The sequence below is a fragment of the Sycon ciliatum genome, chromosome 3 (assembly GCF_964019385.1).
Source record: "Sycon ciliatum chromosome 3, ocSycCili1.1, whole genome shotgun sequence".
In the NCBI taxonomy this organism is placed as follows: domain Eukaryota; kingdom Metazoa; phylum Porifera; class Calcarea; order Leucosolenida; family Sycettidae; genus Sycon; species Sycon ciliatum.
In genome coordinates, this window is record NC_088645.1 from 27829982 (window position 1) to 27850234 (window position 20253).

At 43.6% G+C, this 20253-nt stretch overlaps 1 protein-coding gene across 3 annotated transcripts in view; it reads right to left on the minus strand.

Moving 5' to 3' along the window:
• Positions 1-2859: 2859 nt before the first annotated feature.
• Positions 2860-20253, minus strand: part of LOC135811936 (fibrillin-1-like) — a 37283-nt gene continuing 19889 nt past the window's right edge. For 2 of the 3 annotated variants that reach the window (XM_065325208.1, XM_065325207.1), the window contains 4 exons: positions 16514-16888; positions 9975-10107; positions 8500-8548; positions 2860-3837 (listed from right to left, as the gene is read on the minus strand). In XM_065325208.1, coding sequence (XP_065181280.1) covers positions 8515-8548; positions 9975-10107; positions 16514-16888 — 542 coding nt within the window. In that variant the 3' untranslated portion in view covers positions 2860-3837; positions 8500-8514. The remainder of the gene's footprint in view (positions 3838-8499; positions 8549-9974; positions 10108-16513; positions 16889-20253) is intronic. The other variant, XM_065325209.1, reaches the window with a different exon arrangement.

The window sequence follows — 20253 nt, forward strand, 5'->3', positions numbered from 1 at the left end:
CGCTCGTCGGAGAAAGCCGAGGCGCTGCTGGGCGCGGATGGTCACGGTCCTGAGGTGACTAGCGAAGGACAATTTGGAGTCAAATCGAACACCAAGCAGTGATATGCTGGTTTCCTACGGTACAGGGGTACCACCAAACAGGATTTGGGGCAGGTCTAGGTCAGTGCGTCGGAGGGTAGCAGTCATAGCCTGTGACTTGCTGGGCTCGAAAGACACGTTCCACCGGCAACCCCACTCAAGCCAGTCACGTATTTGGCAGCCCAGTGAGCTGTCTACCGGATCCCAGCGTTAAGAAGCGCCAAATGCGGCAGGCCCAGTCTCAGGCTGGTCGCGTAGGCGGCAGGCCGGCGGGCGACGGCAAGGCTGCATTCGCATTTGGATCACCGAAGTGATACAGGTGCTTCGACTGCACCCCGTGGCGCGTCAGGGAGGCATCTGGGGCCCAGGCAGCCCGCCGTAAGCGCACCACCGTATAATTAAGGTATGCGCAGGTGGAGCAGCAGAGCAAGATGTGTGCCGGACACCCGGCGGTACCCACCATCATCCGGTCGACTTCATGGTTGTGCGACTTTACACAGCCGGCACTCATTACTTGCTATTGCTTGCAGAAGGCTAGAATTTTGTTTTGTTTTCGCTCTTTCGCTTCCTCCAGGCACGGCTTCATGTTAGAGCAGTAAATAGCAGTCAGGAACTCATCTGAGTCAAGCTGGACTCAGCGTGTCAAGTTTGGCATAATACAAGAAGCGCGCTATCCCTAAACAGTTGTGTGGTTATTGTGTGAGTGTATATGCAGGAGTCCGCGGTCACGAGATGGGGGGGGGGGGAGTGATAATAGGGAGGTTCTGCTATACGTGAAACGTAGAGAAATCACGTAGAGAGCAGGTGTCTGGGTTAGAGTCTACGGCTTCGCGTGTTTTGGCTCCAGATTTCTACGCAGAGATGGGGTTCTCTACGTTGTGGCACACGCAGAGAAAATGCGTACGGATTTGCTGGGTATCGATCAACTGCATGCAGAAAACTGCCAAATATGGAAGGGGAAATTCCCAGTACATATTCCACGTGACTTCTCTAGGTGAAACCAAGAGTACATAACCCCCCAGAGTGTGCAACTCCCACATACCCTGTTGTCCCGACAGAATTTCAAGTTGACGTCATTATTTATGACGCAATGCTCCTTGCAGCAGTGATTTACAACATGTGTACGGGTGTCAACGCATCACACGTTTTTCTTTGCAATAATTTGTACAGGATCGATCGGCTTCGGTCGACCACAGGTTCCAGATTCGTCTGATAATCCGTGTACAGTGCGCATTGCATCATCAAAATGACGTCAACTTGAAATTCTGTCGGGACAGCACCCATAGTGGAGTTGCACACTCTGGGGGGTTATGTACTCTTGGTGAAACCAAGAGTACATAACCCCCAAGAGTGTGCAACTCCACTATGGGTGCTGTCCCGACAGAATTTCAAGTTGACGTCATTTTGATGATGCAATGCGCACTGTACACGGATTATCAGACGAATCCGGAGCCTGTGGTTGACCGAAGCCGATCGATCGTGTACAAATTATTGCAAAGAAAAACGTGTGATGCGTTGACACCCGTACACATGTTGTAAATCACTGCTGCAAGGAGCATTGCGTCATAAATAATGACGTCAACTTGAAATTCTGTCGGGACAACAGGGTATGTGGGAGTTGCACACTCTGGGGGGTTATGTACTCTTGGTGAAACGTAGAGCAGAACAGCATTTCTTTACGTTACGGAAACGCGAAGAAAGTTCGCGTGATTCTTTGCGTCGCGTTCCCAAAACGTAGAGCAGAACCTTCCCAGTTAAACTTTTATCTCCACGTAGATTATTTCCGTAGTTTTATCGATTTTGTTGGAAGATTTGATATGTGTGCGAACTAAACCCGAATCCTGCGAGGCAAAATTCCACGTCACATCGCACGTGTAACTTAACCTCTAAAAATTACATGTTACGTGAGATTTGCACCACGTTTTGAAAAAAAAGGCAAAAAAACGTGCACTCTCTAGTTACACCAAAAAGCGCGAAACAAGACTCGATTTTTTACGCGGCTCTTTTAGAGCATAGTAATCATCATGTGCGTGTTTTGAAAATTTGAAATACCCACGGTGAAACATTCAAAAATGCAAACGTGCCTGTCGTCGATTGCAGCTGTGTGAATCCACACAGTCACTTTTCTCGTATGTCACTCCCTGTAAAACGTGCAAGTGCCTGTCGTGTGAATACCCCATTAGGGTTATACGCCATGGTTGGTTATAAAAACCCTGCAATCACCACTCCAAAGTGATCAATAGGGAGGATTCGCTCCACGGAATTACGTAAGAAAATAACGTAGAAACTGCACGTAATTTTTAAACGTGAAATTCAGAGCTGTTGGGTTTTGCTCTACGTGATTTCTCCACGACTGCTAAACATGCCTTGTTGCTTTGGAGACGTGTTGGCTGCATGCGCCCACCGCATGCACCACGAACCGAAACCGCGTTTTCCATCGTATTTTGCAAGTGATGTACGGTGTGTGTAGATCTACCTTGTGTTTCGCGCGGCTTGAACTTTGCCACGGACAAGTCCTGAAAATGCGAAAAATATTTCAAAAAGTCCTACGGAGGCCGTAACGTAGGAAACAGCTTTCCAACGGAAATCCGTAGAGAGTTTTACTTATGAAAGCGGCCCTCGCTCCCCGGCGTGGACGACATACGGATTTTCATACGTAATTACGTAGAGCGAAACCTCCCTATTGGCTGCCCCAGCCATGTACGAGTTGCTTGGAATTAAACTAATGATAGGGAAACTCCCTATAAACCACAACACAACCGCTCACATAAATCTCGAAGTACTAGTACCCGATTTTTTTTATAGCAAACTACTAGCAACAGACTTGGAGGCGAAATGTAATAGTGCATTGAGAATTATACTTATTCACAGATACCAGTGGAATTGAATCTACGATAGGCACCACGTGTTGTAAGAATGCTCACTCCAATATGGATGAAAATCAATTATTCTTGCTGAGTGCAACGATATTATTGTATCAACAAAAGTATAGACTCCTAATGACAAACTAACGTACTCGGAGGCAAAATGTAACAGCGCACAGAGCATATACTTCTTCACAGATTTCAGGGGAATTACATCTACGATAGGCACTATGTGCTGTAAGAATGCTCTCTCCGATCAATGGACAACCAACTGCGTTCTAGCTGAGTGCAGCGACATTAATCAACGAAAGTACAGGTTTGCGATTACTGATTAACAGACTTGGAGGCAAAATGCAATAATGCACGACGAAAATACTCCTTCACAGATATCAATGGAAATGCATCTACTATAGGCACTATGTGTTGTACGAATGCTCACTCGAATAGTAATAAACTATCAACTTTGTTGAAGCTGAATGCAGCGACATTGACAATAAATCAAAGGCAACAAACCTGATGGACCACCAGGAGAGGTAAACCGTCATAATAGACAAACCTGAAATCGTGCATGCTTCAATTCAATCAATGCTAAGTTTCCTTATCAATATTTCCTACCAACATATCCTTAGGCCAAGATTAGCTTCATGCAAGTAGCATCAAAGTACAGAGAAGCACCAACACGAAATGAAATCAAGGCATCAGGTTACATCGTGTGAAATGCGTACTGATTATTACCTCTTACAGTCATGCATAATAATTGTGTATAGGTGTGTTGACATATGCATGCATGTGTATGCGTGGTGTAACACTACAGGAATGCTAACAATGGCCGGAACTGGTCGTCAGCTTTTTCCACTTGCTAAGGCTTGTAGAAAGTCTTCCCACTGTTCCGGCACTGCAAACAAAATGAACACAACACATTGCCCTTGTCTCAATGCAAGTTAGTATTGCTGTATTTTATAAGATCCTGATGAACAACTCTTTTCAAGGGCAGCTCCACCAGCAGTACTTTAAGGGACTGTGCTACTGTTCCAGTTTGCATGTTATTTTGTTTACTGTACTCCATTATGAATTTATGTTCAGTATCTAATGGCATAAATCCCGTCATAAACTTAAACTTTAGAGATATTCATATACTAGTAAACTGAAGAGCAGTATTTTCCAGTTATGCCAGGGTCGCCCGTAATGTTTGGGAAAATTCCGTCCTGATGCAAAAACAGCGGGTGGCTGGTCAGGAACGCGGGCGGAATATTATTTTTTTCGCATTTATTCTAACACCTGGTGCACTATGTTGAGTAGTGTAGGATGGATTGTTGCAAATAGCAGTCTTTCACTATGACGTAGAACACGCATGGGCAGTAGATCAACTGACCAACTTGTACCCCACACACAGACGTGAGATCTTACTTTTATATACCGTATTTTTCCGGTTGTAAGTCGACCTTTTACGACTTAAAATAGACGGAGAAAGGGTGGGGGTAGACTTATAACGGGGATTCGACTTATAACCGGGAACTATCTGTATCTTACAAAAAATGATCTGCACTGCATGCACAAGTGCACCATGTGTACACATTGTTGCCAGTTTATTGGCATTTTTTTTCAAGGATTGGTACGTTATACCCTCCATTACCAACCACACAACAAGCCGACCTGTTTGGGAGCTATTACGCGTTGTATTACCAGGAGATAGGCAACAATTGCCGCATACAGTAATGCAATATTCTGGTCCAATGCCAGAGCTAGTATTGCAAGCACCGCTGTGCGTTAGTATGGCCAATGCCGACACTAACTGGGGCAACAATCGCCCGGCGAGAATTCAAACGTGTCAATACACGAGCATGCATTAGGGATGCACTTGTGGGCGAATGTAGGCGCACTTGGCTCAATGCCGGCCTGACCCACGATCCCTACTGTTGAATTCAGATGTGTCAATACACGAGCATGCAGTAGGGATGCACTTGTGGGCGAACGTAGGCGCACTTGGCTCAATGCCGGCCTGACCCACGATCCCTACTGTTGAATTCAGATGTGTCAATACACGAGCATGCAGTAGGGATGCACTTGTGGGCGAATGTAGGCGCACTTGGCTCAATGCCGGCCTGACCCACGATCCCTACTGTTCTCCCTTACGGGATGGCTTAAATGATGCACTTGCGAGCTATTATAGGCGCACTTGGCTCAATGCCGGCCTGACTCACGATCCTTACTGTTCTCCCTTTCGGGATGGTTTCGAATGGAATGCTAGTGAGAGATGATGGGGTGGGTGGTGGTGATCAGAAACTGGCTGCGATTGTCAAACAATTTTACCGTCAGCACAGCAAAGCGAAGAGCAAGAAACAACAGCATGGCAAATTGGAGTAATGCGCATGCTCCGCACAGTCCCGTGCGGAAACGCGGGAATTCGAAGTGCATGCATGTTATGCATGTACAAGTGTTGCTTATGGCAAGGATGTTGGTGTGTTGCTAACTCCACTGACCGTGCCATGCACGGAAACTTATAATTAAGTAATGTTGACATGTTGACATGATTTTTTGATGTGTTAGTAGCAGGAGGTGGTTTGTAGTGCTTCTTTGGGTGAACACTTTAAAACGCAGAATTGAGACCTCCGGATACGGGGGTCCACCTATAACCGGGGTCGACTTACAACCCGTAAAAATAAGGTACTTAAATGGACGCAGTTCGTTTAAAATTTTCTAATTGGTACAAGAACGGGGGAAATAGGAACAAGTAATGGGAAAGAGAGGAGGGGGCAGTGGGTCATACACAACTTTGCATAAGGACGGATTTTTAAGGTAGCTCAATTGGATGTCACAAACTGGTCTTCTCAGCATCCTTCTGTGCAGATCATGAGTGGAGACATTATTACTTTCTGCGGCTCATGGGTTCGAGCCCGTCATGAGCGACTTTTTCTTCTTCTTTTTCCATGTTTTTTGGAATGACATACCACATTTCCGAATTGAAAGGAGGTTCTACAGCAGGAATTTGCCCAAATACCCCCTATAGCCTCTTTCCTCCTGAGTAAGGGTGTGACTTGACACGCAATAAGCTGCAAAACAGCGACATTATTGTTATTTCACCATGCTCACAATGACTTTTATGCGAACACAAATTGGGGAAGCTATGGAAGATTGCAGCAGGTGATAGTTCTGAAATTTGTTGTACAAAGTAGGCCCTATGGACAAAATCACACAACATGTCCTTAAAATCTCATAATCTGATATTTTTTATAGCGGCATACGGTAAAAAAATTCACGGTTCACGTGAGGCTTGGCTGGACGCCTAGTTGTTCGCATCCGCAGGAATGCCACCACCCTCAAGGATCAAAGCAGGAACACCACCACCCTCAAGGATCAAGGCAGGAACACCACCACCCTCTAGGATCAAGGCACAGATGCAGCTCATAAAGCGATAGGAGGTAAGTAGATCAGAGCGACCCACAATGTGGTCAAAGACAAAAATTCCATTCACTGCATCCATGTTTCCCTCGTGCCAGGCCACGAGTTCCCAATTAACTGTGGGCCGCAGCACGGAATGAGGCAAAATTTCCTTGTCAGTTTTGTGCGATTTTGTAGCACTCGATGACTATATTTGATTTAATTTATTTTAATCATAACTCGTAACATTTTCTCCTTTGTTTTTATCCATGATTACTTTAACTCAACATCCGAGTTCAAATCGATTAGCTAGATGCACCTTATTATCTAATTATTTCACTTTTTTTACTAGTTCCTTCCCATTTTCGTACATTTTCTTTTTCAGTTCCTCCATTGTTCGTCATCTTTCTGTTCCCTATTCAATGAAAAATCCGTCATTTATGAACGACCCAAAGACCACATTCTATGATTCATGATTCAGATGACGTAGACTAAAAAACATCACCGCGTCATTGGTTTTATCAAGAGTACATAACCCCCCAGAGTGTGCAACGCCTGATCCAGCTCTGCATTAAGTCTTGGTCGATCGTAATTGGATCTTCTGATGTCATGCGTGCACTCCATACCAGCGCAAGGCCGGTCTCGAGGCAAGGCACCATTGTTTTTAATCCAAGAGTACCCGTGACTCCCCGGGTTCCGCTCAGATGCCTAGTGTACGGTATTATGACGCAAAGATCCGATTACGCTCGACCAAGACCCTATGCAGAGCTGGACCAGGCGTTGAACACTCTGGGGGGTTATGTACTCTTAGTTTTATGCAATATGGATGCACACACACACACTCTGGTTTATGCATTCTTGCTGTTGCCTGTTGGCTTGTCAAATCTATACTAGTGCAAACTAACAGCATGACAGCGCATAGGAGTTTTCGGATCATTCTGCAAAGCAGATTATTACTAAAGTTATCTGAAATGATAAAGGTACACAGTTCCCTTATCAGTTCAGAAAACTTTTGTAATGGCCTGATCATCAACATAGTCCGGGAGCAAAGTTCAAAAAAGTTCTTCTAAATGGGACTTTGCTCGCACCTGTAAGAGGGGACACTTTGGAAGGTTCTGTGTGCGTGCGTGTGCACTGGCTCATATGTGTGTGTGTGTGTGTGTGTGTGTGTGTATGTGTGCGTGTGCGCTGGCTCATATGTGTGTGTGTGTGTGCGTGTGTGTGTGTGTGTGTGCATGTGTGTGTATGTGCATGCGCACCCTGGCTCGCGTGGGCACGCTCGTGTGTGTGTTCGTGTGTGTGTGTGTGTGTGTGTGTGTGTGTGTGTGTGCGTGCCCCTCTGGAAGCGCTGTACATACTCTTGTGTGTGTGTGTGTGTGTGTGTGTGTGTGTATGTGCGTCGCCAGTTTCGGAGGCGACAGGACCTGGAGCGCCATTTGAAGCACTGCCTACCTCTCCCCTAACCTCTCTGACAGTACCTCCCTTTGGGGAGCGGCGTGGCCATTTCTGGCAGCTGTCAATAGTAGTAGTAGTAGTGTGTGCGTGTGTGTGTATGTATGCGTGTGTGTGTGTGTGTGCGCGCGCGCGTGTGCGTGCCCTCTCTGGAAGCGCTGTACATACGCAGTTTGAAGCAAGAGCTATGTCGACAAAAGAAGCATATCAAAGTGCTGTGTCTGTTCAAGTCGCAAGAGGACTGATAACTTCATCCCGTGTTCATTCTGGTACTGCAATCCCTTCATGTGTGGTTTGCCACAATTCTCCACCGCTCCATACGTTCTTGTGGTAGTGTGAACTTGAGCTGGGTAAGAATGTCCTTGCTGATTCTGCACCCCAAGTGTAAATTCTGGCTTCATTTTCTTTATCGCTCACTTTCTTTTTCTTTTTCTTTTTCTCTTTCTCTCTCTGTCTGTCCATCTGTTCATCTGTATTTCTGTCTGTATGTCTGTCTCTCTCTCTCTGTCTCTTTCTCCTTTGTCTGCCGGTATATATGAGCATACCCACTATCTCTAGATAAATACAATTACAAATAACCGACGTAGAGTGGCAAATGGGGTGCATTATTCCCTGCCCCGACTACTTCTGATGAAGCAGTCTGCAACCTTATTACAGTATACATGGAAAACAAATGCTGCATGAACTGATCACATGTACTCTGTCATAAACTCATGGGTTTTCTTACCTCCAGTTGGAGTCATTAAGCATTCATTTCTGTCATAGAAATATGTTTCCTACAGAACATATTGATCAAGTACACAGAAAATGACAAAACTGGAACTGAATAAAACTGGAAGAGACATACTCAACTATAGCAGCAGAATAATGGCATGCGAGTAACACAATTATCTGAAAACTCCAATACATGTATAGCACAATAGTAATGACATGGAGCGATACGGTGGTTAAAGCACACCTGGCGGTAAACACATTCAAGCCTACACAACGCTCTCTAAGCTGAAAACTTGTAAAAAGGTATGAGAGTATGGCGATATAGATGTGTACCTGCAGGCACGACAGAGGCTTCAATTCCCGTAGCTATGGAGAAGACGTTACTTCAGTAACGTCTGGCCCTAGCCGAGGTCCACACAGCTTTAATTTGGTGTTTGTTTGTTTGTGTGTTTGTGTCACGCCTGGCGCTCTCCCGTATCTGTCCCGTACCGTACCGTACCATCAAACACAGCTGGCCACATACAGCTGGCCGCAATATTCAAATAGGGCTTTCAAACGCAAGATCATAACGTGAAGCAACTTGGAAGAATGAGTATGGATGCGAAGTCTATGGGGGAATGCATGTAGCGCGATAGTGCAGGTTCGAATCCCAGGTTATGCATAAAAAATAGGAGAATTGAAAAATTTATAACATCCCTATGCTTTTTTTGCCTAGGTCATCAAGGCGGTAGACGGTGTCGTATTACCCTCGACTGTACCTGTCCCGTACCTGTCCCGTACCGTACCGTGCCATCAAAGACGGCTGGCCACAATGCATATTCAAATAGGGCTTTCAAATTCAAGATCATAACGTGAACCAACTTGGAAGAATTAGTATGCATGCGAAATGTATCGGGGATGCATGCAGAGCTATAGTGCGGGTTCGAATCCCAGGTCATGTCTTAAAAAAAAGGAAACATTTATATGAATTTATAAGATCCGTATGCTTTTTTTGTCTAGGTCATCAAGGCAAAAAAGCATAGCGTAGGGCCGTGAGCTTCCAAGCTCTCTCGTTTCTTAATTATTTATCATTGACTCTCAGAGGCAGGGGCACTATTCAAGACAGGGGCACTATTCGAGACAGGGGCACTATTCGAGACAGGGGCACTATTCGAGACAGGGGCACAATTCGAGACAGAGGCACAATTCAAGACTGGGGCACAATTCGAGACAGAGGCACTATTCGAGACAGGGGAACAATTCGAGACAGGAGCACGATTTCAGAGGTCACTCTTCGAGAGAGGGCTCTAAACAAAATTCGGCTAAGAAGGTGGGTGATGCGTGCAGATATGTTCCCACCATCGCAGATTCAGCAGTGCCGCCTGCACAACAGACCACCGACCCTGCCCAAATCTCATAGGTGATATTTACTGCTGCAAGGGTTAACCTTTATCCTCCCAACGTTCCCATGCTATAGAGACATAGTGAAGTAATGCAACTTGAACTTACCCAAATCCAGGAGACTGTTTCTTCACAAGAGTGAAGACAATGCCTCCAATCAATGCGACCAGCAACAAGGTGCCTATTACTAGGCCTGCCACTTGACCACCGGTTAAACTTGACTTTCCATTAGGAATATCCACTTCTCCAGTCAAACAAAGTCAAATGAAGGACACCACACCAGAACACATACACACACACACACACACACACACACACACACACACACACACACACACACACACACACACACACAATAACATACCAGCGCGCATACACACATGCACACACATACACACACGCACACACACAAACACATGCACATACACACACACACACACACACACACACACACACACACACACACACACACACACACACAAACACACATATGCATGGACACAAATCAACATGCCTGGGTGAATACAAATTACGCAAACCCTTCTGCACATGGTCATTTCCAAAACTGCAACAGATTGACATCAAAGGCAGGAGTGGGAGTATGTACTCTTGCAATTAGCATACCAATTTTCAGCTGACTTGTCGTATGGGTCATAAGTTAAGTAGTGCAGGAATAACGAGTGCTTGCCTATCATACTCTTTGAAAAACGAAACAATTACAAGAAGGTGCGCATGATGTCACCGACCACCAGCAACATGCACAGCCTCATGGTGGCTGTCTTTCTCACCGTCATGAAAATCATAGACACAATAGAGTACAGAACAACAAGGATAGTCAAGGGTTGTTTGCTGCTACTTCAAGTTTCACACTCTCGCAATCATCAGGTAACAGAGGGGAGGGGGGGGGGGCTGATGCTCGTGAGAGCATGAAACTTGAAGTAGCAACAAACAAGCCTTGATTGTCCTTGTTGTTCTGTATTTCGCTCTGCCTCCGCGGTGTTGGGTACATCCTTCGCTGACACAGTACAGTAAAAAGAAGATTTTGTAGAATCTTGCACTTGAAAAACCGCCCTTCCGGCAACAGGCTCTCAGCTGTACAAAATAAATAACTTTTCAGCGCGAAATATTGGCAAAGTTATTTATTTGGTGCAGCTGAGAGCCTGTTGCCGGATTGGCGGTGTTTTCAAGTGCAAGAAATACGCTGCAATGGAGTTTGGGAATTCTGAAGAAACGTTTTGTAGAATCTGGCCATTCATTACGTATAAAGTTGTTGTTGTTGATACACAATCACTTCTTCTCATTGCCTCTGCCTCCACCGGGCCCTAAAGCACCACCGTCCTGCTCGCCATCATCATCATCATCATCACCATCATCATCCTCATCATCATTACCACCTTCACCTGTCAAGCTCAACTCTCCTAGTACATGTAACAGATCACCTGGGTTTTCATCGTCGCTGCACACTCCGCTTCTATACTCCTCTTCCCGCTGTCATGCAAGTTGTAGTTTTATCATTTCCATCAGTCAGGAATTACATTGATAATTGTGGCAAGATATCGTTCAGAAAACTTTCAATTGTTGCTATACTTGTGATATGAGTGCTCACATAGTTTATTTCATTACTGGTGAGTGCGTATTATGTGACCCTGTTTTATGCAAGCAAAATGAAAATGTTGTAACACTCACACTTTTCAAATAATACGCACTCACCAGTTTTGTCCATACTGCTACCATTCTCAGATACACTGCAAAGGGTCACACTACACGCGTTATGCATAACCGCTAGCTGTCCTGCATTCTCACGCTTCTTTTCATATTACTCTAGCTGTAAAACTGGTTGTTTTAGTGATTCTTACTATGTGACGATGTTCCACTGATGATAGTCACACGAAAACGTTCTGGAATTGTTTCATTTTAATTGTTTATACATGGTTATGAGTGCACAATTGATATTTTTCATTGCTATTCTGCTAAAGTTTTCAGTTTTCTAGTATGGTCAACAAAGTAACAAGTTAAGGCCGATTCACAATACAACTTTCTGCGACGCGACACGCGATTTGCGACAGTTGCGACAAGAAACTGCCTGTCCCGAGCTGTCGCAAGCTGTCGCAATGCACCTGTCGCAGAAGTTGAAGAAAATTCAACTTTTGCGACATGCGACACGCGACATACACAAATGGAGTACAGTCCCGACCCTGGGTGCACGTTCAGTGCACGTGCATAGTATTACTTGTGCGCATGAGGCCGTCGCAAACATGAAGAATATTGTGAACCGTGTGTCGCTGCCGCAGCTCGTCGCATATGTCGCAAGTCGCATGTCGCGTCGCAGAAAGTTGTATTAGATGACATGGAGTTAAATATGATTTTACTCTCATCATCAGTGGATAATTAGATGACATGGAGTTAAATATTATTTTACTCTCATCATCAGTGGATAATTAGATGACATGGAGTTAAATATTATTTTACTCTCATCATCAGTGGATAATTAGATGACATGGAGTTAAATATTATTTTACTCTCATCATCAGTGGATAATTAGATGACGTGGAGTTAAATATTATTTTACTCTCATCATCAGTGGATAATTAGATGACGTAGAGTTAAATATTATTTTACTCTCTTCATCAGTGGATAATTAGATGACAAAGAGTTAAATATTATTTTACTCTCATCATCAGTGGATAATTAGATGACATGGAGTTAAATATTATTTTACTCTCATCATCAGTGGATAATTAGATGACATGGAGTTAAATATTATTTTACTCTCATCATCAGTAGATAATTAGATGACGTGGAGTTAAATATTATTTTACTCTCATCATCAGTGGATAATTAGATGACGTAGAGTTAAATATTATTTTACTCTCTTCATCAGTGGATAATTAGATGACAAAGAGTTAAATATTATTTTACTCTCATCATCAGTGGATAATAAGATGACATGGAGTTAAATATTATTTTACTCTCATCATCAGTGGATAATTAGATGACGTGGAGTTAAATATTATTTTACTCTCATCATCAGTGGATAATTAGATGACGTGGAGTTAAATATTATTTTACTCTCATCATCAGTGGATAGTTAGATGACAAAGAGTTAAATATTATTTTACTCTCATCATCAGTGGATAATTAGATGACGTGGAGTTAAATATTATTTTATTCTCATCATCGGTGGATAATTAGATGACATGGAGTTAAATATTATTTTACTCTCATCATCAGTGGGTAATTAGATGACGTGGAGGAGTTTCTACGGATCTTTTGTACGTCGTTTTCGAGCAGTGAAATGTTCCGGAGTACGGAACTTGTGTGTTTGCTGTCATTGCCAAGGTTACGATCGCAAACACGCCACATTTCCGCGCTATGCTTTGTTATTATGAACATTTGAACCGAAATTAAAACCTCCCGCGGAAAATCGATGTTTCTCGTGCCAAATTTGGATGCGAAAATCTTTCTGCACCCGATGACGCAAAATCTCCATACGAAACATGGTTCGTATGAAAGCCAGTCCGCACGGATTCTCTGCGCCAAAAATCGTATGGAGCACGCCTCGAAAAAATCCGTAGCGCCCATACGGATTTTGGCACGGAAAATCGTACCCCGGAATCTCTCTAATATGGAACTAAAGTGACCTTCGCTGTTCCTGAGCGAGACACCAAACGTACTGTTCAAAGGAGGAGTCAAAAGGCGGAGTCAACTGAACAATGGAGTAAAAAGGAAAAACAGAGAGAATCAACAAGGAATATGACGATGAACTGGATGATGAGATGGACAGGAGGTGATGCGGACGGTCATGATGAGATTGGCGACGACGGCAGCGTTGGGACGGAGGAGCTGGAGGAAGATGGTGATAATCAGAAGTCTGTGTTTCACCGTACTTTGTCGCGCACGATATGCTCGACAATTTCGGGTGCTTGAAGCTGTGTGTATTCGTCTGTATAAGCCAGTTCTGTGTAGGCATAAGAAGCATGTAGTAGCACTAAAGTTATTATTCGTAAGTTCGCACATTGCTTATTTTTGTGTTACCGTATATGGCTCATAACTATTATCTCAAGTCGTTGTTCACGCTCCTTTTTTTGAGCCCTTTTTTGTAAAATTGTATCACTCCAAAAATCATTTTTCCTCTGCTGTAGGAATTATTCTTTAGTCACGAAAATCCACTGAAGAGAGAGACAAGAAAATCGATTTTGATTAAACCTCTTTTAGACTTCTTTGCTGTGTGGCATGACCGTGGAACTAATATTATTCATTGCAATCATTAAATTATTGTCTCCTCGTCGCTTAATTATAATAATAATTATAATAATTATTAGGGTTGAAACGATTATACCGAGTACTCGTATGATAACTCTAACGATCGAGCAATCGTTTAGATTACCGATTACGATTATTTTGCGTTTTTTAAATTTGTGTCCAGAAAGTACTGTAAACCCTCGTTTTGTGAAGTTTGAACCAGTTTCCGCTGGGAGTATGCAGTTGCCAGGGGTATGGTTCATGTTCTGAGGTTAAATTGACTTCAAAACTGCCATGTTTCGGAACTACCCTTTCACTAATGCAGATTTTTTTGGTATTATGAAGGCATAGTTTGTGGAAACAGAGTAATGTTTGCACAGAATGATGACTCTGATTATAATCGAGTACTGGATACGTGAAAATCCATGATCGTTTCAGCCCTAATAATTATTAATTATACAAAAGACAAAGACCAAGGAACTACAAGTTACGCTATACTGTCCACTAACACCACCAGTTACTAAAGAATCAGCTCATGCGATACCATTGCACGACACTGGCCGACAGTACTGACGTTCTACAACTAACTGGCTAACAGCTCTAGCACATCTTGGATCCACACTCCAACAGCCTCATAGCCAGCAATCGCATGTCATCACGTACATTCAAAATAAACATAATTTTGCTATAAATCGACCTTTTTTTTCAGCATCACTTTTCAACGAGGACGAAGCAAAGTCGGCCGAACGAAGCCCAGAGGAAGTAAATCACCCCCTCCACTTCACCATCACGATGCTGACATAGATACGAGACGAAACAACTAAAAAATGCACAAGAATACTGTACGGCCATCTTCGCGATGACTTTGGTCTGAGAATCTCTATCACGATCAAAATTGTACGAGGAGCACTCAAAATAAGCTACCGACGTACAGTCAGACCTCGCTTATCCGGTCCTCGTTTATCCGGATCCCTCGCCATCCGGAAGTAAATCGCTGGTTACCGATGTGCAGCATATGTTATGCATACAACATAACCGGACCTCGTGATCCGCATACCGGTGCATGATTTTGTGTACAAACTGGTTGAAATGTGTACAAAAGGCTTCGTCGTATCCGGTTGCATGTGCCTTGTAGAAGCTAGAATCAGGGAGTTGTACAGGCAAATGAGGTCCTCGACCTGCTGGGTACATGTGGACAGCACTCAGTTGCATGCACTTGTCATTCTTCTCGCTTGTTTTACATACTGTGCACGCTAGTTGTACTGCATAGGACCCGTCTACATGTATGTACAATGTCACTGCTTTTGACATGCCACATGCATATACAGTATGTGTGTTCAGTTATCCGGTTACCTCACCTATCCGGATATTTTTGTGGAAAACAGATGTGTTCGGTTAAGCGAGGTCTGACTCTACCTTTATCAAGGCACAAAAGTCGACTCTCCACTTTCAAACCAGGAACCAGACATACCAGTGGTCCTTTTCAGCTGCTCCACGAGCGCAGGAAATGTTCACTGAGGGGCGCAGAGCAGCCTCCATTTCAGAAAAAGAGCTAAAATACGAGTGAGACTGCATGCCTGAGTACCTGAGTACATGCAGGAGTACATGCCGAAAATAGTCAATATCAGCGTTTCTGCTCCAAACAGCAGCTTCCTTCGACTAGCTACAAAGTTTATACCAAAGGATACAACCATTTTCTTCATTTTTGGCAGATGGCTTTCTTGTGCTTGGCCCAGCACGCCAAAAATCACACCTCGGAGGAGTACAAAAATTACAACTCTCAGATGTCCTCGATTGCTGGCCATGTTCCAACTTGGAAGGTTCTAACATAACTTGGCTCTCCATCTGAGTACAATTATTATTATTATTATTATTATCCATTATTCTCATTTAAATGTCTTACTGTCAGTTGTAGTACTCCCAGTACTGTAAAGAGGATAATTTAGCGGCTAACAAATTTATCCATTTCTGAATCAGAACCAATTACCAATTAGCGATGAAATATAATATTTTAGAGGTGCGAGTTTCAGGGTTAAAACAAATTAGATTACTGGTACCGTACTGGACATGCAAATTTTTAGCGAAGACATTCCTTTTGGAAAAAAATCAAAAATTCAGTTTAGTATTAGTTATTAGTTTTATTGACAGTAGTCATTACAGAGTGAAATTGGACTGGTGTTTTCCCAACATCGGGCACATACGCCATTGGGTCCTTGGAGTCCTAAGGGTGCAGGTGCAAGAACTGGTGTGCCAATAAGTGGATTTGGAGAATGAAATTGGGTATTGCAAGCAAAGTGAAGTGAAAAAAGTAAATCAGTGAAACTTAGTGTGAGATCCAGCATCACCATTACCCCATCACAATCTTGTATCAACTTGGAAAGAGGAGTTATTAATTTATTACTTACATGTGCTGTTGAAAGTTGTCGTGCTCCCAGTACTCATAACTGAGCCGGATTGGGCGGGGGTTTCCCCAATATCAGGCACAGATGACGTTGGGTCCGCACCACCATCTGATAATAGGGCTACAGTGCTTGTTGCGGATTGGTTCAAAGCTAGGGCTAACATGCTTGTTGCGGATTGGTTCAACGTGCTTGTTGCGGATTGGTTCAAATCTGGGGCTAACGTGCTTGTTGCGGATTGGTTCAACGTGCTTGTTGCGGATTGGTTCAAAGTTGGGGCTAACATGCTTGTTGCAGATTGGTTCAAAGTTGGGGCTAACGTGCTTGTTGCGGATTGGTTCAAAACTGGGGCTAAAGTGATTTCTTCAAGCGTAGATGTGCCTATAAGTGAATTTAGGAAATGAAATTGTGCATTCCAAGTAAAGTGAAGTGAAAAAATCTGACAGTGCGGGCCAAACCATGGGCGTCAGAAATTAGCTTTAAAATGGTTATGGGTTTTCACCTATCGATTACTCGTTAGCTTAAACATGGATTAATCAATTTTAATAGTTAACAAATAGTGTCTGACATTGCAGGCAAACCATGGGCATCCAAACTAGGATTAAAATGACCGTGGGCTTTCAACTATCGATTACTCTTTAACTTAACGATGGATTAATCAATTTTAGTAGTTAACAAAAATAACGGTATCTGACGAATTGCAGGCAAAACAAGGGCATCCAAACTAGGATTAAAACGACCGTGGGCTTTCAACTATCGATTACTCTTTAGCTTAACGATGGATTAATCAATTTTAATAGTTAACAAAAATAACGTTTTTAAAGAGTCGGCGTGGAGAAAGCAATTTTATTAGTGCAATTAGGAGTATAATCGATGCAGACGTTAGCACTATGTTTGACACCTATTATGTAATGCTGTAGCACTTCCTTTGTTGTTCACACTTTTAATTAATTTTGCTGTTATAAAATGTTCTATTGTTGTACACAGTACCCTCAGTTCCGATACTATTCACTGATGAGCGGAACACGAAAATCGATTTTGAATAACATAAAAATCCTTAAAAATTCCATGAACTCGTTGTTGTCTGGCCATGTCTGCATCGATTATACTCCTAATTGCACTAATAAAAACAACGTTATCTGACGAATTGTAGGCAGAACAAGGGCGTCCAACTAGGGTTGAAGCGATCATGGGTTTTCACGTATTAATTTCCCTTTAGCTTCAGGCCATCATTTTTTATAGCTATGTTTCGCGTCGTCCGCACGCATACGTTTTGATTTTTTTCGGAAAAAATAAAAAATCTTACATGCACGGTGAGTGTACGATCGTGCAAGTCATCAGTGTGGACTGGTTGCATACGGCGAAGCTGAGATTCAGAAATGGCCTTTAGGCCAGCGTTGGTAAATCTTTTGTTCGGCATCTGGGAGCAATATTCTATGAGCTAACACCAGACAGCATTGATCGCCTCAAGCTGAGAGGATGCGTCATTCCGGAGGTCTTTGCACCGCTGCTGAAGTCTGAGTACAATAATACAGCGAAGCATAGGCACCAACGGTTGCCTCCTCTGTCCAAAGTGAATATTTATTCATGCCGATAACCCAGATGTTGTGCTTCGATGTACGATTTTCTTTCGAATGTACACCATGCACGAGCTATTGTGCTATGTACAGTGCATACACCTCCGCAGATTTGATGAGCCTTTTTATTATTTTGCAACTATTTTTTTCCACCTCTCGCATATGATTCTGGAAGTTGAACTGACGCGAAACATAGATATAAAAAATGATTGCCTAACGATGGATAAATCAATTTTAATACTTCCTCCGCGTCATCGAAATTGTCGCAGTTTGACTAGTGACTTGTTACTTGTTACTGACAACTCCATAAGCTAAGCCATTCAAATCATATTACACAGTATGATAGTCTGAAGACTAGAGTAACGTTCCAGAACAGTTGGACTGAGAGTTTTCATGCAGAGATGAAGTCCTCGTCGTCGCTGATGTCAATGGACGCAAAAATATCGTTCCGAAATATTTCAAAGAAGGTTGAAAGTTGGTCGCGCCTCATCTCAAACGCTTTGACTTTCTCCACAGGACAAGAGCTGCTATGCTTGTCGTCTGCTAGCTCTGGATGATTTCTACTTCACCACCAACGAAGCCTAGTAAGAATACACGATCGTTGCGAGGTCGGTTGATTACCGTCGGCGGAATCACCTCGATCTTGAAATGAACTTGTTTTAGCCGTGGCATGCCCATTTATTTTAGCTGTTTGGTCACAGCTCATGCAGCTCAGGTAAGTGTACTACTATCGCGTCCAGCGCGCCCTGGTATCAGCATCACTGGTATACCATGGTACGGCACCTGCGCGTGCATCACTAACACTACGTGTAGAGTCTACACGACTCTTGCAGGTACAATCATGTACTGAGTGTCTCAACCAGAGCGACAAATTTTATCGCTGTTGCAGGCATTTAGTTTGCTGACCCCTCGATGTTTCTCCAAGCGCTGCCACTTGTTCCACGAAGGGCATTCTCACCCCAGCTAAGGTAAAACAGTGATGAGGCTTGAGTGAATGGCCATAAGCACGAGAAATGTGCAGGCTGCAACGCCTGATTGATCTCCGCGAGTCGAAATTACCATCGCAGCGACATCAGCGAAGAAATTGCGTCTAGTTCAAAAATTCCAGCTTCCAATAATAGAAAATAGAACTTTACCGTCACCCTATACTGATGACTATCGCCTATATCCCATTCCCTGCCTCTGGTACGAGTGCTGGTGAGTAAATACCCCGTTTTTATATCAAAAGTCAAACTGCGACAATTTCGATGACGCGGAGGAAGTACTTAAAGGGGAAGTATACCCAAAAACCAAAATTTCACCTGTTGTAGTCTTCGGGGTGCTGAGTCGAATGGTCTTGGTCCGAGGAAGCTGAGACGCTCCCTTCCTCCTTTATTTTCAATTGAACTTGCGCACTTCCACCGAAACTGGGTGACTGCGCCCTGCTAGATAGGGATTTGTATGGAAAAAGTCACTAAAAACGCCGTTTCGTTCTTATAAAAGCGCGGATGACCGCGATTGGTCCATATTTTGTAGTCTTTTGGCCGCTGAGTCGACTGGTTTTGGTCCGAAAAGGTTGCGATGCAGCATTCGGCCCTCATTCCCAATCAAACACGGTTGAGTAAGCGGTCACTTGCTCATTTACAGCCTGTTTGGGCCCGTTTATGTCACTCGAGTTGAACCTTTGAACAAGGGAGTCGTAAAAGCCTCTTACGACTCCCTGCTTTGAACCTTTGAGTTGAATCTTGATGTGAAAATTGTACTCTGCAGGCACAGTGACCAGGCGACTGGTGTACACATGAGCACGTGACCGCTATTTCATATTCAGGAGAGACACCAGAATTGTTGTACCTGAGCTTCCAGTCGATAAATGCCCGCGCGAACGATATGCGAAGGCACAAACTCCAGAAAAAGAACGATACTTGCTTTGGGGTGGAATAGTGCGGAGCGCGATGAATTTGTTTGGTGCGGAAGAGAGCTCCGACAAAATCCAAGTCAACATTGCGCAGGAAGGGTCGCACCAATGTTCGAACACAGAAAACAGCGATTCTGACAGTCGGACTAAGACGAGCAAGTCACAAATATTGCAATGTGCGAAGCGACCATTTTATTGACGCGGAGGAAGTGCATGTTTAACATAAGGATTGGATGATTTATTGTTATACCCGAGCTTCCAGTCGATTTGTTTCA